The 21,474-nt window shown below is 38.3% G+C and overlaps 2 protein-coding genes across 2 annotated transcripts; one reads left to right on the plus strand and one right to left on the minus strand.

The window, feature by feature from the left end:
* Positions 1-45: 45 nt before the first annotated feature.
* NUSAP1 (nucleolar and spindle associated protein 1) lies at positions 46-11,583 on the plus strand (the record flags this gene model as incomplete). Its single annotated transcript, XM_009082561.1, has 11 exons — positions 46-110; positions 1,248-1,313; positions 2,729-2,920; positions 3,991-4,162; positions 5,615-5,704; positions 6,072-6,184; positions 6,921-7,108; positions 9,129-9,301; positions 10,257-10,364; positions 10,917-11,028; positions 11,496-11,583. Coding segments are annotated over 11 exons (1,367 nt in total), but the record flags the coding sequence as incomplete, so codon positions are not given.
* Positions 11,584-13,526: 1,943 nt separating this feature from the next.
* Positions 13,527-20,789, minus strand: NDUFAF1 (NADH dehydrogenase (ubiquinone) complex I, assembly factor 1). The gene is made up of 4 exons (XM_009082560.1): positions 20,198-20,789; positions 17,730-17,915; positions 16,484-16,558; positions 13,527-13,975 (listed from the first exon to the last, which is right to left on the minus strand). The coding sequence occupies exons 1-4, from the start codon at positions 20,699-20,701 to the stop codon at positions 13,835-13,837; spliced, it is 906 nt and encodes a 301-aa protein (XP_009080808.1). The 5' UTR covers positions 20,702-20,789; the 3' UTR covers positions 13,527-13,834.
* Between the last annotated feature and the right edge of the window lie 685 nt (positions 20,790-21,474).

The raw sequence follows: 21,474 nt of genomic DNA on the forward strand, positions 1-21,474 counted from the left end.
CGGCTAACGGCGCGAAGTTTGAGCAGGCACCGATCTCTTGCCTAGAGCTGCAGGCGTATGACACGGCCTGGTCTCTCCTGGCAGGCACCGCCGGCAGGAGAAGTCATAAAGCCTTAAAAGAAAGGAGATTCACAACCTGGGGGGGTAGGGCGGACCGGACGATGGACGGACGGACGGACAAGGGAATTCGCCTTCCTGACGAGACCAAGAGTTTTTCTTGGAGTTTTAGCTTAATACAGAATTTCATATAATCCTAGGAGTTGCAATGGACCTTAGAAATCATCTAGTCCCAGCCCCTTGCCATGGGCAGGGACACCTCCTTACTAGATAAGGTTGTTCCAGGCCTCATCCAGCCTGGCCTTGAACACTGCCAGGATCGGGGCATCCACTACCTCCCTGGGCAACCTGTTCCAGTGTCTCACCACCCTCGCAGTAAAAACTTTTTCCTAATATCTAACCTAAATTTTCTCTCTTTCAATTTGTACCCGTTCCCCCTTGGCTTGTCACTGCAGATCCTAACACACTGTCCCTCTCTGCCTTCCCTGTAGCCCCTTCAGATACTAGAAGGCTTCTAGGAGGTCTCTACGCAACCTTCTCTTCTCCAGGCTAAACTGTTCCAACGTCCTCAGCCTGTCCTCATAGGGGCGGTGCTCCAGTCCTCTTAACAACTTACCCACTTTGTTTCTCTGAACTTGCTCCAACAGTTCCCTATCTGGGGATGTTTTGTTCTTAAATTTCTAATTTGGGTTTGATTTTATGCTGACCTTTCCAGTTAGGTGTTTAAGAGTCTTAATAGACTGAATTATCAATGACATGTTTTTGTTATTTTATTGCTATTATTGTTAAATGTATGTAAGAGATGAAAAGAATGTTTTGCATGTAACATGGGCAAGGCAAATTGCAGAAATCTGATATGATTTTATCTCATGTTCAGCTGTGCAGTATTGCTTGAAACAGTCTTTCCTGCATCCTTGAACAACCTGTCCGGAAAACAGATGGACCAGAAGAAACTTAATCAGAGAAATTTGTCTTTGAGTGTCTGTGGAGAATATGCTGCAGATTTATATGTGGCATTAAGCACTTTCTCTAATTTGATTGACTTGAGTGAAGACCTAGGCATGTCTTATTCCCTTGGACTCAGGAAATGTTCTTCTTATTTGTTGGCCACTAGTTGGGTGTATGCAGATTTTTTTGTTTGCTGGCTTAATGGACTATTTGGTTAATATGTTGTTTTGCTTTCTCTTCAGGCAGACAAATTGTTGAAGTCATTGAAGCAACACTTTGAAAGGACAAAACAAGAGGATGAAAATGTGGTAATAGATGATAAATCACCGTTGTTTTTAAGAGATATGAAACTAAATTTGTAACCAGTAAAGCAGGGCATGGGCTGAAGGGTGGGTTTGACAATGAGGTGAGCTGTAATAAAATACCTTTTTCTTCATAGATCCCATAGTTTAATGTACTCATGTACTGATAGAAAAGATGGGCTGATGTTGATTTTGAATTGGCCTCTTAATATGACCCAAAGCTGATTTCCTTTCAGCTGCCAGAATTAACAATTTATTTTTCAGCATCAGTGTAAAATTATTCTCTGTGAATACTAAATTTAATTTCTGTGGGAGAATTTCTTATTGCTAACGGACGTGTGAGCAGTCCAGCCTTGCTAGCAGGGCCTGAGCAAGGTGCAAGCTAAGCTGTTCAAGGACACTGCTCTGGCTGGAATGCAAGGAAGAAGGTAGCAAGATAAGCAGCTCCTGGCTGTGGAATGCAGGAGCTGAAGATGGTTAGAGGTGGAGAACAATGATTGGGGCATTTTATGATTGATATGTTAATAACCAATTATGTTGTGTGTAAGGTGGGCTAGTAATAGTAGTTAACCAATGATAAGTGGATGCTTATAATAGGTGTGTATAAAAGAATCACTTTTGTAAACAATAAACGAGAATGACCATACTCATATTGAGACTCATCATTACTCCGGGTCTGTCTCCCACTCTGACAAATTTCCATTGATTAATTCCTAATTCTTGCCTGTTTATCTCCAGACAGTAGTCTGTGCCAAATATTTGATTCATTTTTGTATGCCTGGATGAAGGGGACTAGATACTAGTTGGAAAGCATTTTGCATCTACTACAATTTACCTATGCTAACACTATAATGAAAGCAATACAGTTGTGACATTTCCTTTATTCATCTTTTAATGTATTGTTTTCTTAAGTTTTTTCTTTGCATTTTCTCTTCTGTAAGCTGAATTATTTTGTGGGGTGTGGTAATGTCTTCTGCTTTTGATAAAAAGTATTTTGGTATTGGCTTTTTTCAAAAATATATCTCAATCTAAGCATTTCCTTTAAAATCTTTAAATCTTTAATCTTGTTGGCTTGAAAGAGGCCCTGGGTTTTTGGTCAAGAGTATTCCACAGAAACATACAAAGCTGGGAGGGTTATGGCATCATGCAAGTTAGATTTCAAATATGAAATGTTAGGTTTTGATAATCTTATTGAAATACAGTATAATAAAACAATAATAGGAATTATTTTTAAAGTCTTCAAACAATGAGCTTTGATGTTTAGGGAAGTCCAGCTCCTTGACTACTATGTTGATAAATGGCAGGGTACTGTTTTCTTCTCTGAAATGCTTTTTGCAATAATAAATTTGAAACTGTTCCTGGAGTATCTAATTTATGTCTGCATCTGGTATCTTCAACATTGTAATGTTTTTCTGCTACAGGATGCTGGAAAAAGTGCATCTGCTTCCATCCAATCAGATGAACTGAGCAACCAGAAGGCGACGATGGCTGATTCAATGTCTTTTATTACAAAAAGACGTGATAAAGAAAAGAAAATAACTAGGAAAAAGAGGAACCCTCATGAAGAAACTAATATCAGTGAAGAAATCCCGGGACTTTCTGATGAGAAAGAGGTAATTTGCATTGCTTGGTTTTGTGTGCTGACTGTCCCCCCTTCTCTCAGCATAATTTAAATATATACTTGATTTATTTTCTACCATCATTTATAGATGGTATACATTTATATATATGTATACATATGAGAATTTCATACGCAAGCGTTCTGGTAGTGCTGTTCTGTACTTTGTAGCACTGACTTTTGTCTACCTGAACTATGTGCTCTTCCATAATAAACAAATTACTTGCTAGTCACTGTTTCAAGGAAATAAATTCCTCTAAGAAATATTCAATTCCAAACACTATCTGAGTGCAAGACTGCTTTCACTAGTTCATAGTATTCTGAATATTAGGTTAGTTTCAGAATTAGTCTAAAATAAGGCTGTTCTCACTTTTTTTGGTACAGAAAACATTATCAGAAGTTGGATGATTGCTTAAACCTCACTTCACTTTTTTTATTGCGAAGGCTATATATTCATACAACTCATGAGTAAACCTTTAGTGGGTTTATTCATGTGTTGTGTGACTGAGGGAGGGGAAGTTTCAGGGTGAGATGGTAGTAAAATTTTTGTTCTCTAGAGTTACCTGCAAGAAGTGAGTAAACAAAGAACTGTCTGAATAGCTTCTACTGAGTTAGAGAAAGGAAATGAGGAGTGTTAGTCTGTCAGTGCTAGAGAATTATACAGTAACCAAAACAGCAATAGTAAAAAGTAACATGCCCAGTAAATTTATTTTTACTTGCAAATCATTAACTTTTGTCAATAAAGGCGATTTCATACTGAAATGCTAGAGCTGTGCAGGTAAAAGCTTTCTAAAATATCTGTTTAAGTAACATAGTAAGTATTTCACAGGTTAATTCAGGTTGGACTTCAGAAAATATTTTGCCCTATCTCCCAATCAAAGCAGGCTCAACCATGAGGTTAGACCACAGGGCTTATGACTTTGTCTAATCTGATATTGGAAACCTCTGAAGATGAAATCTATGAAACTCTGAGCAACCTGTTCCACTGACTGTCCGCAGAACAACAGCCTTTCTTTATATCCAGTTGGAACAAACTGTTTAAATGAAGTATGTTTTAAATTGCAGGTGCATTCTGAAATGAAAGAAAATGAAGTGCCTCAGGGAGAGCAGGAGAGAGGACAGAAAGTACTCCAAAGCAAGCAACAAGTAACTGAAAAGATAGCTATTGAGAATCCAGGGACTCCTGGTCACAAGAAACAAGCAGAGAAGACTTCTGCTAAAAGCAGGAGAGATGAACGTAAGTAGAAAAATCAAAGTAAATTTAGTAATTAGTACTACTTAAAATAACCATAAGGTACATTTTATTGTGTCTGCAAAGATTTTTGTAGCATGTCTGGTGACATTTGGAGACACCAGAAAAAAATCTGTCTGGTTTGTATACTTGTTTAAGCTACTGTAATACAAATCCACAAATTCTGCAGTGTAGGAATTCTGCTGGCTTTGACTTCAGAACTCTGGAGTTGATGTTTTAGTGAGAGTTTATCTGCATCTTGCACTTCAAAAAGGATCAGTGTCATTTGGGATACACCTGAGGTGTTAATTGGCTTCTTTAAAAGGTGGTAAGAAAGGGAGAACTTGCTTCCTCATACTTCATTTGTCTTTTCCTACGGATAGACAGGTTTATCTTGTTCTTCCCAGGAATAAAATTATTAGAAAAGGAGATACAGACAGAATACTTTATAATTTGTTTGAACTACCTCACAGTATCTGAACATATTCCAGTGGATCATTTTTCCATCTGGTGACTTTTTTTTAGTCTTTCAAACATGATGCTGCTGAAAATAGTTCACTTATCCCTCACTCCTTTGTGTATGCAGCTGACATGAAGAAATGAGTTTGTCTACCCAATTTGATAATTTGTTGGTATTATGAGTCTGTCAAGTAAGATAGATAAATATGTATATATACACAGACACATTTTTATTTGCTCTGGTTAGGCTAGGTGTATGTAGTCTGTATTATGCTGTGTAATGGATATTCTTGATGTTCAGTAGAATTTACAAGGACAATCTTATTGGAAATTTTGAAATTCGCTTAGAAATCTAGGATTTAATGATGAGAAGTTTTTTTTTTTTTTCAACAATTACTTTCGGCAACCCCATTATTTGCTTCAAATAAATCTTCATTTCAACATATTGAGGTCATGTAAGTTTGCTTATAAGGGGATGTGAATGAACAGAAAAGCAAACATTAGCTTTTGATATGCAAATGCTGAACTTGATGTGAAGTCTTTACCTGATTTTTTTTTTCCCTTTAAGAATATTAATCATGAAAATGTGAACATGAGCTTAATACTATACCTGAGAGCAGAAATGACAAAAAGAACTTAGACTCTCTGTACGTATATAAGGCAGTGGCAGAAAAGCTGGTCAAAAGCTATTTCTTTGTTATCAAGTTATCTTTTTAACTTCCCATGTAAAATACTATCATGAGATATTAACCTAATATAACTGTCAGGTTCATGCTGGGCTTGTTGTTTGTCAAGACATGCTATTAATGGCAAACCAATTAAAACACTCTTGAGAGACTTAGGATGTTACCTATTCCAGCTGTTGGTTTTATTTCTCAAAACCTAAACCCACTTTGAGGAGATAAGGTGTGTTTTGGAACAAATACTTTTAAAGCCATGTAACAACTTTAAAATGTTTTCCAGGAGTTCTAATGATTTTGTCTAATTTTACTGTACCAGGTGCTGCTCATCATGCAGGACGGAAGATCCCTTTACATGTCAGCCGTGCATCTAGGTCTGTGAAAACAGGAATGAAAGCTACTACACCAAGTAAGATAACAGACCATCTCACAAACAGATGTGTTTTCTGTGTGTAAAGGGAGACTTAGTTTGCTGCTTTTTCTTTTCTTGCAACTCAAGTTTTTATCTGTGCTCCAAGAAGAGACTATCCTCTCTTTAAAAAGCAAGCAAACAAAAAAATTTCCCATGTTGAGGTCCATCTTCCAACTTGTAGCTGCTGAAGTAGTTTCTTTTTCTTACTGTTTGGTGACTCAGTCTTTAACTAGAGGGACACATTATGTTTTCTTTGAGGCCATAACAACAGGTGTTGCAGTACTGTCCTACTAAGTACTAAACTTCTGTAGGAGCATATCATATCTATGAATCTTTTTTTGTTTGTTTGTTTGGAACATCTTAGACTTTAAAAAGCTGCATGAGGCTCAGTTCAAGAAAATGGAATCTATTGCTGACTACATGGAGAGGAAACAAAAATTGAATGAAAACTGCAGCAGTTCTCTTAGTGCAGTCAAGGTAAGTGATAACAGAGGAAGATATCTTCTCCTCCCTTATGCCTTTATTTTCAGAGACTCTCTAAGTCCTGTAGAGTCTCTTTAGAGGAGTAAGTAGCTTCAGAGAGCAGGAATTAAATATTAAGTTTCTCTTTTGTGCCTTAAAGAACTGTCCAATGGCTGCATGTGACTGTCCTTTAAAACATCAGCAATCTAGGTTATTCTCAGTGGCCCTAACTCTCATTTCTTATATTTAACCCTCACATGGATGAAAGCTGCTAACAGGGCCTCTTTCAAAGTGTGGCAGAGCCTGGAAAAGTGACAGTAATGTATCAGTGAATATGTCAATGGACATAGAATCTTAGAATCCTTCAGTTTGGAAAAGACCTTTAAGATTGTCAAGTCCAATCATTATCCTAGTACTGCCATGTCTGTTATCAGAGCAGTAACATTGAAACAGTCAGACAAGACTTTTTTTTTCATGGTATATATTGTATCAATGTATACTTAAGACAAATTACTGTTTGCAGGCATTGACCAAAAAATCAAACCCCTTACGAATATCAGCAACAGGCACTCCATGTAACAGTTCTAACAGTGCTTTCAGATCAGTTTAATAATAATAAAACTACTTAGGTTCACAATATGCTTTTAAGGAAAAAAAAAAAAAGAACTGAAGAGACTGTTTTCCCTTCCTCTTGGCTGCTTTTCAGATAAATTTTTATCAGTCTGGTAACTCATGATTTGCTTTTCCTTAGAAACGAACCAGCAGCAAAACGCGTTTATTCAGCCCAAACCCAGAAAGAATCAGGTACTCTATCACCTGCACTCCTAGCAACCTCCGGCGCTCACCACGGACTTCTCTGACTGCTGCTAATCGGAGTATTTTATCCAGGAAATCTTCATTTAATCCTTCTGTCCTTTCAACATCCAAAATGAATGTCAGGTAAAAAGAACAAATCAAAACTACCAGCAAGCCATTTGGCATGACACATGTGAAATTATTAACACTGACTGTAATTTTACTACATTATTTCTATTCCAAGCACAAATTATGCAGGACTAATTCTGATTATTAACTTCCAGCCTAGCTTCATGGCTGGTTTGAGCTTTACTATGCTATTGCTATCTTGATTCTTCATTTTTGTGTCTGTTTTAGAGGAATCTTGCATCGTGGCTTTCAATTTCCTAAAGCAACCAAGCAAATTACTTTTCTTCTCTTACTGTTAGATTTTCCATTTTGTCAGGCAACCTAACAGCCTCTGTTATATCAGAATTAATTTCTTAACCAGAACGGTATTCAGTGTTCCACGTGAGTCTTGCAATGGGCTCATCATTTGGGATTTTTAGGTACACTCTATTCCTTTTTCTCCTCTACTTCCATCTCCCACCAGGGTCACATTGACTACTTTAAGCAGATTGTTTCTTGCAGATGGAAACCAAGTTAACACCAGAAAGTCTTGAAAAATTGCTAAATGCATGAACTCATACTCAATGCTATTATATCTCATGTCATTATTCCTTCACAGTAATCTAATTCTCTATTAATGTTGATGTTTCATGGACTTCTGTTATTGGTAAATTTTATTAGCTTATTAATACTTTTTCTAAAGCCTTAAACAATAAGCCTTTTAAAAGAAGGAATCAAAGGGGACAGTCCTTATGGTATTCCATTGATAAATGCCCTTTTGGTTTTCTTCCTAGTGAACATCCTTGTCTGTGCTATTACTTTGTCATTTGTAACTATTGTACTAATTCTGACTCTAATCACTAAACTTTCCACAGTGACTGAAGGTCTGATTAGACATTCTACCCCTGCTAACAATACACACTGCTCAGGGCTTGGTTTTGTTACTTTCCATTTCTCTGGTGACCTTCACTTCTCAATTTTTGCATGCCAAGGTTAGAGCTGCTGGAGCTTTTTGGTCCCTGAATAAAGTGTGTGTGAGATTGCTGTTGTGAAGTCAGTGCAACTTCTAATACTGATATCTGATAATGCATAATCATGTGACTTTGGAATGCAGATCTTTGGCTGTTCAAAGGTCAAAATCAAGTTTATAATCTTACTAGCTGTGTTTCTACTTCAAGTGTCCTCTGTTTAATTTCAATAGATAACAAATGAAGACAATATTAATTCTGCCTCTGGTGTCCTGTTGCATGGTCTTTGCTGTCTTCATTGAAGCCCTAATTGATTCTTAGCAATATGTAAACCAAAACAGCACTTTTAGAATTTGCTTCCATTCTATTGGTCCAAATATTCTCAGAGGTGGCTCTTTCAATGTGTTTGTCATCATAAACTTGCTAGCCCACAAAACACACCTTTCTTCAACATTTTCGCACTCCCTTTCTGAATCTTGCAGGCTTTTAGTTTATTTTGATAAGGGCATTGCTTCATGCAAGATTTTGCATTTTCTTTCATGTGTTTATATATATGTACTCAAACATTTGCATTAAAAATGTGCATATACACATATACATACAGCACATGGATATCCTGGTATGCAGGTAATATGTGTTTTGACTAAAATTTCCAGCTTCTTTCCCTTGTAGATCTTGTGGAGTTCTAGCATTCTGTTAATTTTCTTTCAGTTTTTCTTAATTTGACTTTAACAGTATTGATAGGTTATGCTTTACTACAGAATCCAAATCTCAAGCAATCACACCTGTTGAAGAAATCTACTAACATTTGCATCCAAATATATTTGCTCTCCAAAATAACAGGAAAGTCAGTTCTTTGTAATTCCTAATATTACTTACCGCACTTGATGATGGCTTGTAACTTGAAAACTGTTATATAACCAGCAAGGCATTTTAGTGCAGTTTATGCATGAGCTGTGAATATCTTATATACAGTAAAATTTCCTACCTGTAAGGAAAGTAGAATGCAGGACCTTCTGTATTCTGGCATGTTGCTTAGATTCCTTCTAGGTGACTAAACTTGTCTTCATGTTTCTAATAATTTTCAGGTTTTCAGAAGCCACAAAAGATAATGAACACAAACGTTCTCTTACCAAGACTCCATCTAGAATGTCTCCATACGTGGAAGAGATCTGCACACCTGACACTCAAAAGAGCTGCAAGATAAGTCTGAAAACCAGCAAAGGAAGTGCAAGAAACAGTGATTTGTCTGCATCAAAGGGTAAAGTGGTTGATGAACATTTGGCTCTTTCAGATCAAGACTTACTAAATTATTATATAAATTTTTAATAACCTAATGTCATGTAGACCCAGTTTTTAATTTAATTCTCTAATTTATGACTGATTCTTTAGAAACTGCAGTAGTTTTTGTTTCTTTTGGTTTCCAGTGGTTTGACTAAAATGGTTAGGTGCCAAGACTTAAATATATGGGACCTAGCTAACTACAGAAAAGAGGACAGAAAATCATTTAGACCTTTAGGGACTACACAGCAGAAGATTGACATAGCAGATACAGGGAGACCCTGTCTGCACAGGGAGTTGCTCCTGACATCTCGGAGGTCTCATTCTCCTTGTGGGATTAGCAGTGTGTTAGGACAACCTGTTATTATCAGCCTCAGCAACCCTGATTAACTCAGGAACTAGAACTGAGAAAAACCAGAAATCTTCTGATCTAATGATCTCTGCACCAGCACAGCTCTGTCAGTGCAGCCACTGCTACCCTTAGCATCACAGGTGCATTTGCCAGGTCAGGAACCCAGCGCTGTTTGTTTTTCTGTATAAAAATAGTGATGTTTTGAAGGGGAAAGTAAAGTGCCATGCTGACCTGAAGCTGGCCTGTTCCAGAAGAATGCTGTGTTTAATGGGAAAAAACACTTGCTTCCAGATAAGCATAGGGACTAGGAAACACAATTTGCTCAGGACTAGAAAAACACATGAAGCATAGTATAATCATAGCAAAAGGGCTAGTACTCTACAACTATTGCTCTCTCCAGACCTGGAAGCTCCCTATTTCAAGTGAGCTGTATTTGCAATGCTATCTTTAGAGATAGCAGACAGTAGCATTTAGTGGCTTTTTGACCTTGATAATTGTAAGGTGGTCTTCACAGGCACTTTCCAACTTTGTGTACAGTGATGATCTTGCTACTCTAATTATGATATTTTGATGCCTTTTGTAGTTATCACTCCCTTCAAGTTTTCAGCTCAATCTACAGAACCCACAAGCACAAGGACATTTGACCTCAAAGCAAGTCTCGCGAGGCCACTTCGGTATCAGCCACATAAAGGTACTGTGATCCTGTGCAGTTTGTGTTGGTCATACCCTTATACTCAGCTGCTCATACAGGGAGGCATTGATACAAACTGTGATAGCAAAGTTCAGACTCTCTTCTCCTGTCCCTTTTCCCTTCTCTGAATTCCCAATTTGTGGACTGATGTTTAATTTCTACATAATATATGCTTTAAGAGCCTCGCTACTAAAGAATAAGACTTTATCACCAAAAGCCTATAAATACAAGAAGTAACATTCTTGTATTCCACTTAATAGATGTATGTACAGGAAATATGAAATACTCCTTGCACTTTTTTGAAGTGCACTATTGTATGAGAAGCTGAACTGTGTGGTGAGCTTTACTACTAGTAAGTAGTCAGGTGTTACTTCTTATGGAACTACTTGTAAGGAATGGGCTGATGAAACTGACAATACAGCTGAAGAGGCATTTCACCTTAAAGCTAACCAGAAAAACCCAGCCTAACTAGGATAAAATTAAGGATAAGAAGTTAAGCACACAATTACTAAATTAGTAAACTCGTCTCTTTTTATTGCCCCTAAACTATAGGACGACTAAAACCATGGGGAGAATTTAAAGAAAATACTGTCCCCAGTAAGTCTGGTGGGAGCAATATCTCTTCACATAAGAAAGACTACAAACAGCCACATCGTCAGACAAGGTTAGTACACCACCAGTTGTTTTATGAATAGTGTTACTTAAAATAATATGATTACTCATTCTTCTTTTTAAGATTTAAATATGCAGTTCAGGAAGGACTACTTTTGTATTAAAGCTACTTTTGCTTCCACTGACTGTTTAGTACCAGGAAGGCCAACAAGGAGGCTCACTCTGAATTTGTTAGATTTTTTTCCATGAAAGCTATCAGCTCTTGCGTTTGGAGATTTACCTTCACCTTGGACGAAGCTGTGAATATTGACATGTTGTTAGCTTGAAAGTTAGACCTGTATGTCTAATCATGTTTGCCTTCAGTCCAAAATGGTACTGTTCTCTCTGCCTGTGGCATGTGCAGCGCACTGATTAAATAAGTCTTAAGCCTTGGTCAGCTTCAGATTCCTTTGGTTGCTTGTGTCTCTATCTTTAATATAACTTGGTATCTCATCTGTCTGTATTCTTTCTCCCCCTCAGGGAAGAAAGACGCGAGAAACACGAACAAGAGAGAAAAAAGAAAAAGGCTCAGGCTCTTGAAAACCGTCGAGGACTATCTGTGTGTTAGGAAGAATAAGAATCGTCTAAGAAATCACTGTAAATACTGTTCCTGCCATGTAAATATCAGTGCTGTGTATTGTTCAGGTTGCTATTAGTTAGTGCTATCCAGAGAGCAATTAATGTGACCTTGTAATGTACCTGAGCATAATGTTTCTGGGATCAACTTCTTCAATGGGATGAGAGTTCTAAACTTTTAGGAGCTTAGAACTCTCTCTTGTTGCTTCATAATATTTTCATTTAACCAATTTATTTAACTAAAACATGTCAAAGAGGAAAATATAAGTGTAAAAAAGATGCTCAAGAACTTAGGCCAGACTTGTGCACCAGAATGTGCTTGTTCCTGGTAGAATGCAGGCTTTGGGTATCAAGCTCCAAAAAGTTCCACTGGTAAAATTACAGGAGTTGGAAATATATGCTTGGCCTGTTCTTCAGATCAATCCTTAAATTGCTGAACAACAGTTACAGCAATTATTCAGCATTTCTAACTGCATGCTCATGACATAGTAGGGAATTTCAAAGAGAAGAAAAAAATAAACAAGCTCTCTGGAAAACTAAAAGCTTAACAGCATAACATCATTGTAAACTACCGTATTATAAAAAGAGCCACAACTGAGAATTTACAAACTGCCCACTAGATGCTTTGAATGCTTAAGCTGGTTTTGTTCCTTTCTATGGTAAAAAGCAGATGTTATCTCTACGATGCTTAGAAGAGGTTATAGCAGTGTAGGCACATCTGGCTATAGTGTAGTAGTGAGGTACATTCCAATACCTCAGGTTTAAAAGAAGTTGTTATTTTTACTTTTAAAAAATAAAAAAGCTTTCTGGATTTGTTATGAATGGAACTGGATGGCTCATTTAGCAGTTGTAGTCTGTTATTGAGCAAATAAATGTTTCACTGAATTTAGTACACTCTCCAACATATGCTGAAATGTCAAGAACAAACAAGATTTTTTATATTCTTAACTGGCAAAATAAATAGTTTGTATATATCCTGTATATCATCTAGTGTACTCTGTGTAACTACTTTGTATAGCACTAGTTTTGTTCACACTTTTACTCCTGTGTCTTTCTCTGACAAGTTTTCCTTACCCATTAGCTTGCCTACCACTTTATGAAAGCATATTTGCTTTGGCATCTTTAGAAACAATAAATATCACGCTTCTTTTGCACTTAAGCTGTTGAATACTGTTTAAAAGGAAAGTTATAGTACAAGATATTGTTTCAGCTTGCTTTATTATGGTCTCTGCCACAAACTACAAGCACATTTAGTATTTGTAAAGTATACTTAAGGGCATTGGGGAGGAGGTTAGTGCTTTGCTGAGACTAAATTTGTGACAGCTGAAACAAAACCATTCAGCACTTGCTTTGTGAAATATTTCTCGAACCACTGAAAACCAGACTTCTCAGAGGAAGAGGAGGGAGTGAGCTTTATGCCACAACCTCAGGCTCTGACTTCTTATAACATAGCTGGATTAGACCAATTGCACAGTTCAAAAGTGTGGCCTGCTCTGCCCTGCAATTGTGCTAGTCGAGCCAAGCTGTGTCTCTTCACAGAGGAGACAGGGATGCAGGTTGTCTCTCAACCCTCCCTTGGAGCATTACTTATTTGTAACAATCTTAGCTCTGTAAGGCTCAACAGATTTAAAGGAAAAGCCAAGCTTGCTGCTTAGCTACTGTTTCAACCTTGACAGTGGCAGCTTTTTCTTTTTTTAGTTATCCAGAGAAGCCAAAGCTAAAGGTTGAAATACTTTGGCCTTTTCCACTTCTGCTGCTAAGTTGTAAATTTCAGCAGCTGAGTCATGCTTCCAGTGTGCTGTAACACCAGTCCTCAGGGTGGCAATTCTCATCAAACTTTAGTTTGAAACTGGGCAGATGCAAGTGTTTTACAGCTGTCAGTAAAGCACACACTGTAGAAAATTAAATTGTTGTGCAAAAAAAGAACAACAAGCACATGAAATAAAGCACACCTTTATTTCAGTAAAGGTCAGGACAGAAGCCAAAACTTACCCAGTGAAGAGTTACTATGTTGTAAGAACACATCACAACTCCCCTCAGGCTCTGTTCCAGTCCAGTCCATCTATGTGTACAGTCTCTCCAGGACTCTGTATTTGTGAGCTCAAAGATGCCAGTGGTGTAACACTTCACCCATTTATCTCTCAGCTTACGTAGAATCTTCAATTTGTTATAAGCCACGTGTTAAGTGTTTTATACAAATGAACCAAACATCTGAAGAATGTCCCAAAAGGACACCAGACAACTTAGACTGGAGTATTCTTGTCATATGTTTCATAGGCAAATTCTTCTGTATGAGCTCTATCATTTAAGAGGCCAATAAAATCGATCTCCAGCTGGAATGGACCATCTACTTTGTCTCCAATTGTGAATCCAAGAGTACTAACCTAATTAAAAGACAGACATTAGAACAGTATTTATAAGATCACAATCAAACTCAATTGTATCTCCCACGTTCATGTTTTACAAACAATTCAGGCCCATCTACTTTAAACTGGTATTTGTTCCAAATGCAGCAGCATTTCTTAAGGCTTGAACACATCACTAGCACATTTTCAATACAGACCCCAGTGGGAAATGACTTCACATTTGCCTTTCTACCCCTGTGTTGAACCCTTGATTTAGAACAGCCTGAGACTAAAGCAATGCTGCAATTTTTATCCTTCAGGGTTTGTGTGACCAATTTCATCACAGCTGGGTGTATAAACACATTTTCCTAAAGTCAGTTACAATTTTGTGAGTACAAAAGATAATACACTTAAGGATGTAAGGGATCATTCTAGATCAAGTCACAGCCTTGTATAGTGTGAAAGCACCAAAGACATTTTAAAATGCATAAAACTTGCTGCATTTAATACTAAGGCAAAGTTCTTAGCCACTGTTTTATAATTAGAATAATGTTCTTATATTCAGGAACATTGCTTATTCCTTTCCTCTAATATTCCCCGCCACCACTATTCCAATTTTTAAAAAAATTATTCTAACTGCAATAAATTCCATGAAAATCTGTGTGGCTCAGGTCTGCTTCCTATTGGCCTGTGGCTTGCTGAAAAGATCTCACAGCTCTGACATATTATGAAACACCTTTCAGAGACTCCACTATTAACAGTTCTCAGAGCAAGTTGAGTCACCAGTGCCTACTGAACTCGAGCTGCCCTGAAGCCCTGCTAGAAGTGCAGGTCTGAGTGGTGCCCATGATTTTAAGGACTGCTGTGCATTCAGGAAAATAATGCCTAGGATGTGTTGGATGAATAACTGAGTCTAAATATATGTTGCCAATGTATGCTTAAAAAATAATACAACACAGCATTGACGTTCCTCCCAGACCATTCTAATGCATTAAGGCTGTCCCTTCTCCAAAGCAAGCTCTATGAGCAGCCCCTTGGCTTCTGGAGCCTGGAGAGTTTTCAAAGCTCCATCTTTCTGATTCACTGTTACAGATGACTACAGAAGCCACCTAAACTCTCTGCTCTGAAGAATCTATTCCTTTTCAAGCCCCAGATATAGTGGCTGTGTCCTGCTTTTTATTCCTGTTCAACAGTTATTTCCTGCCTTTCATGGTTCCTTGGGAAACATACAGTAGTACCATGAAGGATCAAGGCATTTCCTAAATTGCCTTCACACCACGTCCCTGATTTTCAGGTTTCTTTAAAATATGTTTCTCAAATTACACTGCAAGTGCATAATTTTTACTGTGAAGTACTACACTTAAGAGAACCACGAACAAAAATTAAGTGGAGGATGCTTTGACCAAGCACTATTTTGTTCCTTTAACTCCTAGTAAATATTTTTAAATGCCCCATACACTGTGTTTTCATTTACCACTTTGAATGACTATATTCCAAATACTGATAAAATCCTCAGTAGCTGTATTTAAATTAGGCCTTTTGTAACAACTTTTTTTCTATAACACATTTTTTTTCTTGCTGTTGATTCGCCTTCTTCAGATCATCCACAGTTGCGTTCTATGGCCTCAGCTTCTACTCCAAAACAGATTGTTTTCATGCTGTCAATTAGCTGCCCTCAAATTTTCTTTCTTACTTTTTTTTGGGTTTTATTCATTAAGGCAATTAGGAATGGAATGCAACATTCCAGATGACTAACACTGATTCAAGTAATGGCCCTTTTATTTTCTCCCCATATATATTTCTAACATTGTTAGTTTTCCTTTTGCTTGTCACTGGATATTTAAGCTGCCCTCAGGAGGGTCACTGAAATTTAAAAGAAAAACAAGATACAGAAACAATATTTTCCAACATGTCTCCTGTGAATCAGTGAATTAGTCTACCTATTTGCAGAAATAAAATCTCAACACTTTTATTTAAAATGCAGACTAGAAGCCTGAAAAAAACCCACCCCAAAATAGCCTATAAACTCATCAGTTTACTGTTCAGATAAAGATTACTGATACAGCACATCCTCAAGTAAGGTCTCATGATACAATATCCCTGACAAGTCTTCTGTATCATAAAGGAAGCTTATGATATTTACTTTTGCTATTTTTGGCAGTACTGTGCCAACCAGCAGTTTAGATTGCTTAGTCACTTTGATCATTCTTCAAAAAAAAATAATTTGTTGTTGAAAAGCCAAGAACATTTTAAGTTGTTTCTTGGTTATAGAGATCACTTCAAAAATATTTTGGAGCTCCTATAAAGTAAACTGACACTGCTATCACAAAGTAGGATAATTTAAAAGCAAACACTCAAGAACAAGTGCCTTATAAGAAGAAGAGGGCCTTCAATTTCAAATTCACGAACATTAAAGGGTTTGTAAATTATGTATATTATGCCAATATGATCTTGAAGGAAATTCTGAATTTCTTGCAGAGCAGTTGTGTTCCTTATACTGCCTTGTCATATGAAATTTCAAACAGATAAAGCCCATAGAAAACTTGCCTTGTCCAACCAGATAGGATGCTGGTTATCCTGGACTCTTCCTCGACTGGAGATAAAGAATTTGGAGAACGGAATCTGATATAAACAAAACAAAATCAGACTTTAGTGTCACCAATATAAAAAATAGAAACTTAAGGGGGGAAAAAAAAGCCTGTTTTATTAAAAGAAATAATACTGTGCTACATCAGGTATCAGCATTAGTTGGGTACTACGGGAATGGGCCACATTAACCTTCTCAACTGGCCACTCGCCACCCGCTCCAGGCCCACTCTGTTCCACGGTGGCTGTAGCCTCCATGCAGGAGGGTCACCCTGCCAGGACAGGACAAGGGGCTGCAGCAGAGATGGTGGATGTTTACATGGGGAATATCTCCTTCCAATAACACCTCAACATAACCAGGAATCAGCAAAAAGCATAGCATGTGTGCACACTGACAGCTCCTCAGTGTGTGCATTTCATAGTGCAAACTTCATTTGTACTGAGACATCAGCGCTCCAGCAGAGCAGTTTGGAGTAATGTAAAAATGACTTTGAATGCAGTGGGAGCAAGAAAGGGGAGGTTTGGCTGGTGAGGGTGAGAGGAAGACATCCAAGCCAGCAATGGCACACCAACTTTCATCCTCCTGACTCATCTATGAAACAGTGGGCAGTCCTGACATGACTGGGCAGTGTATTATGAAGCACTCAATGCGAATTCATAAGGATGTGCAAACCTCTCTGAAGTTGTGACCAACCAATTACAAAAGGTCCACATGTTGCAGCAGAAAAGAGCCAGAACTCACTCTTAAAAATATGATTTTGTGTCACAAAGGTCATGAATGACAAACCACACCTCTGAGTCTCTGGCTGACCCCGGCCAGGCTACGGGTTAAGCAAATCCTGTTGCCAGGAGGAAATCCTACACCAGTCTATACCCATTTGTATTACAGATACAATGGTTATCATGGAGAATATTCATGGCAACACCTGGTAAACTTCAATCTCTGTATCTATCCTATTACTCCAGTAATAGCCAACAGCAGGCATTTAGGTGAGTGTATAGCAGATCAAATCCAATCAGCGCAGTGTGGCCTGGCACAACCCAGTTCTGAGAACTCCCAACCCAAAGGTCCACGTCCATTGTATAACAAAAATGCTGAATGGACAGAAATAGAAACAAACTGTGACTGTTAAAGAATCCCCCTTCCACAGTGTTTTGGCCAGGACCTCAAGAGAGTCTCACTAGTTTGAAAGACTCATTAGTTCACCTTTATTTCCTCCCAGTATGGTCCTCCTCGGGTGAACATGAAGTAGTTGTAGAGGTCATCCTTTTGATGAGAGAAGTAAGGGTCTGTATAAATGTTCACCATCCAAGGTCTGCCATCACCACGGACACGTAAATACAGACTGTTGAAATTGGACCAGTCATAATACTTCTTCCTGGCGAAAGACCCCTACAAATTATTAATAAATAGAATTAATACTCCTTAGGTAAGGGAAACTTTCATTATGAAGAACAGAGCACTGTTGCCTTGATCACTGCCCTCATTATTATGCCAGATAGTATCTATCATGACATAGTGAAAACTGGGTTACTCTTTCATCATACTAGCTGCTGAATTTCCTTCAGCACTGTATTAGAGCCCACAAATTGCAATATTACCACTCTAAGGACTCATGTTTTCATTATAAGCCACGATCTTGTAACTATTAGAAACCAGACCTCCTTCCTAGGACTGAATTCCCTATCAGGCAAGCACACAAATGCTATGTGGGAGAATTTCTGATTGCTAATGGACATGTGAGCAATCCAACCTTGCTAGCAGGGCCTGAGCAAGCTGCAAGCTAAGCTGCTCAAAGACACTGCTGCGGCGGGAATGTGAGGAAGAAGGTAGCAAGATAAGCAGCTCCTGGCTGTGGGATGCAGAAGTAGAAGATAGTTAGGGGTGGAGAATAATGGTTAAGCATTTTATGACTGATGTGTTAATAACCAATTATATTGTTTGTAAGGTGGGCTAGTAATAGTAGTTAACCAATAATAAGTGGGCGCTTATAACAGTGTATAAAAGAAACACTTTTGTAAATAATAAACAGTCACGAGACATTCAAGAAGAATAATGGCGTCGCCTTTTTGTACGCGAACTCCCGCAATGGTGTTGTGATGAATCAGTAGTTATGTAGTTCGTTAAGTTTCAGGTAGTTCATGAAATTTAATCTTCTGTGGTCAGTTCTAGATTATTCAGAGATGATGACAGGAAATTGAAGAAGTGAGAATTTATCCCCTGTGATAAATTCTTCAATCCCCAATTGAAGACTAACATAAGCACTGGGAGCACTTTATCTTTTCCAGCACTTTTTTTCATTAACTGTGCATAATGATGTGAATTGAAAGCATGTCTAATTCTCAACTGCATTTTTCCCAAAGATCTGGAAAGTCCTGGTGTTGTCATTTGTACACAGGCAGATCCAAGAGTCTTCAGAGGGTTACACTGAGGTCACTTGGAGCAATGAGAGCCAGGGGTCAGGATTATTCTTGGCCAGAATCGCCTAAACAAGGTCAAAATCAGCGCCAAAAATTCAGAGGTTTCCCCTTTATTTTACAGCACTACTATGATTACCTATCAACAGTCCTCCTACCAAATCATCTTGCAGATGAGTAGATAATCAATATATTAATACAAGGTCTGTGGCTGCTTGATTTTATCATTTTGACAGTTCTTAGTCTACTTAAACAAAGAAAAGTCTTTGCATATATGTTTTTACCTTCTGATTTCAAACTGGATTATAGACTCCACTACTTCAGAATTAGGAGGTGAAAATTTGAGTCACATTTGCATGTCAGTAACAGTCCTGAGAGTTTAACTCAGACAAGATTCCACTTGCTGTTCCATTCCTCTGATCCGGTGTCACCATTTTAATCAGTGTTCATCTGCCCCTCATTTACCCATTGATTTTGCACACTCATATTCTCAGCTCTCCAAGATTCTGTCCCTTGAATGATTTTTCTTGTGTACTTGTGACAGGACACAAACAAATGGTTAAGAATTCCATACATCGAGTCAGAATGTTCCTTTGCTTTTAAAAGGTGCTTAGAAATAAAGAATGAAACAAGCAGTATCAATAATAAGCACATCCACGTCTGGTTCTATTTTCCTCAATTCTGAGCCATCAATGATTTGTGTCTCATTTTTTCTCATGTACAGTAGGTGGCAGACCTTTAAAAGTATATTTCAAAGCATTATCTTCCGTTCTTCTGAGAGAAAAAGATGAGCTCATTCACCCTAACCAAGTTCAATGAATAGACCAAGGTAAAGCCCAGAAAGTTTTTCCTTATGACACAGTCAATTAACTTGAAATTTAGAGACACATCTATTTTAATCACACCAATTTTGGGCTCTATGATCTTGGAGGTCCTTTCCAGCCTTAATGATTTTGTGATTACAGATCTTTCATTTGCAAGGATGCTGCTAACAGGTCTTTCTATCACACATAAGTAAAGGATCAAACACATATTACTCCTTTTCTAAGAAAGGAAAACAAAACCCAAGAAAAATTTTAAGTTCCTTCCAGGTCAAAGGATACAGCAGCAATTACACCCCTGAAAGAGCATCTAGTAGTCCTGAAAGTAATCAGTTCCAACTGCAGTGAACAGCAGAGCACTTGCAGCCACAGGGATGACACAAAAATGCCCTCAGAGCCAGTCACACAAGCCATGTGAACATGAAGTTGTACTTACCACTGGTGGTTTAGCTCTCATGCTACAATATCCACTGTATTTTGTCTCCCCATCACGAGGTACTTCCGTATTGAGGGTTCCATACAGCAGAGCAGCCTGGTTATTCCTACCCAGTTTGAGATAAACTTCACTTTTCCCTCCAATCTCTACATCAGAGGAAATAATCCATTTATTTAAATCTTCTTGGCTCCGAAACTGCCACAACACCCTCGTCTGTTCCAACAGGTACTGGCTTAATGGATAGCCTTCGGGTCCTACTAAGTGATCTCTGGTCTCCTTCTTCAACAAACTCAGCTGAGTCTTGAAGACATCAATACACTTCTTAAAGCTGAAATCAGCATCTTTCCAAGAGGGTTTTTTCTTGGGCTCTGCCCCTGGCCTCCTGTAGCTGCTGTACAGTTTTGAATTGCTGGGGAGAGGTCCAAGGAAGAGGTGCAAAACTCTGTGCCTGCAGCATCCACCACACAAGGAAGCACTGTGCAGCAACGTACTGGTCAGAGCCATACTGGAAAACCTGGAGAGTTCACTTCCAGTAAGGAAATTAATGGGTTTGAAATTAATTTAAGAATAAAACTTGTATCCAGAGCTATCTTACTGCAGTTACAGTAGTGGGTCTTCACCTTTAATAAAAAAAGAGAAAAGGTTAAAAAGGATTTCATATAGACTGCTTGTGAAATTTTTTTTTAAATTGTGAAATTTTAATTTTTAAAAGAGATATTAACTAGAATTCTAAGTCATTAGGGAAAGGAATAAAAAAAATAAATCAAGAATCACAATTCCGCAGAGTTCTAGTTTACTTAATGACTTCCACCCTGTGCATTCCCCCTTTCTCCATGATAAGAAATCCCCATGCAAATAAGAAAACCAAAGTAAAATACTTCAAATAAAACTGAAAATAGACAAAACTCAACAATTCCTGTTCATCCCTTCCACTGTAAATATGTTTAGGTTTACAGTAACCCCAGCAAAAGCAACCCAAGAGGGTTTCTAAAAGATAGCACCTATAGACCCACTGAGTATTATTCCCTGCGAGCAAACCGCAGGTTCCAAGCAGACAGGCGCTACTGCCACACGGGCAGAACGACACACTCATCGGGCAGAACTTTTCAGACTCAGCGTCCTGCGGCAGCAATCCCACAGGCTCCTTCCACAGCCACCCTGCCCCTCGCGGGCAGCGGCCCCGCGCTGCACGGCGTCGTTCGCCAACACAGGAGAGCCTAACAGGGTCTGAGGACACAGACACGCTGCGGCCGCTGCAACGCCTCGGGGCCGAACGG

The sequence above is a fragment of the Acanthisitta chloris genome, unplaced genomic scaffold, assembly GCF_000695815.1.
Source record: "Acanthisitta chloris isolate BGI_N310 unplaced genomic scaffold, ASM69581v1 scaffold19299, whole genome shotgun sequence".
NCBI lineage: Eukaryota > Metazoa > Chordata > Aves > Passeriformes > Acanthisittidae > Acanthisitta > Acanthisitta chloris.

Bases quoted from the DNA above. Each gene is read 5' to 3' on its own strand.
- NDUFAF1 (XM_009082560.1), bottom strand. From the start codon at position 20,701: ATGGCTCTGACCAGTACGTTGCTGCACAGTGCTTCCTTGTGTGGTGGA. The intron at 17,916-20,197 runs GTAAGTACAACT...AATAATTTGTAG, and splicing joins TGAGAGCTAAACCACCAGTG to GGGTCTTTCGCCAGGAAGAA. The intron at 13,976-16,483 runs GCAAGTTTTCTA...TCTTTTAATTAG, and splicing joins ATCCTATCTGGTTGGACAAG to GTTAGTACTCTTGGATTCAC.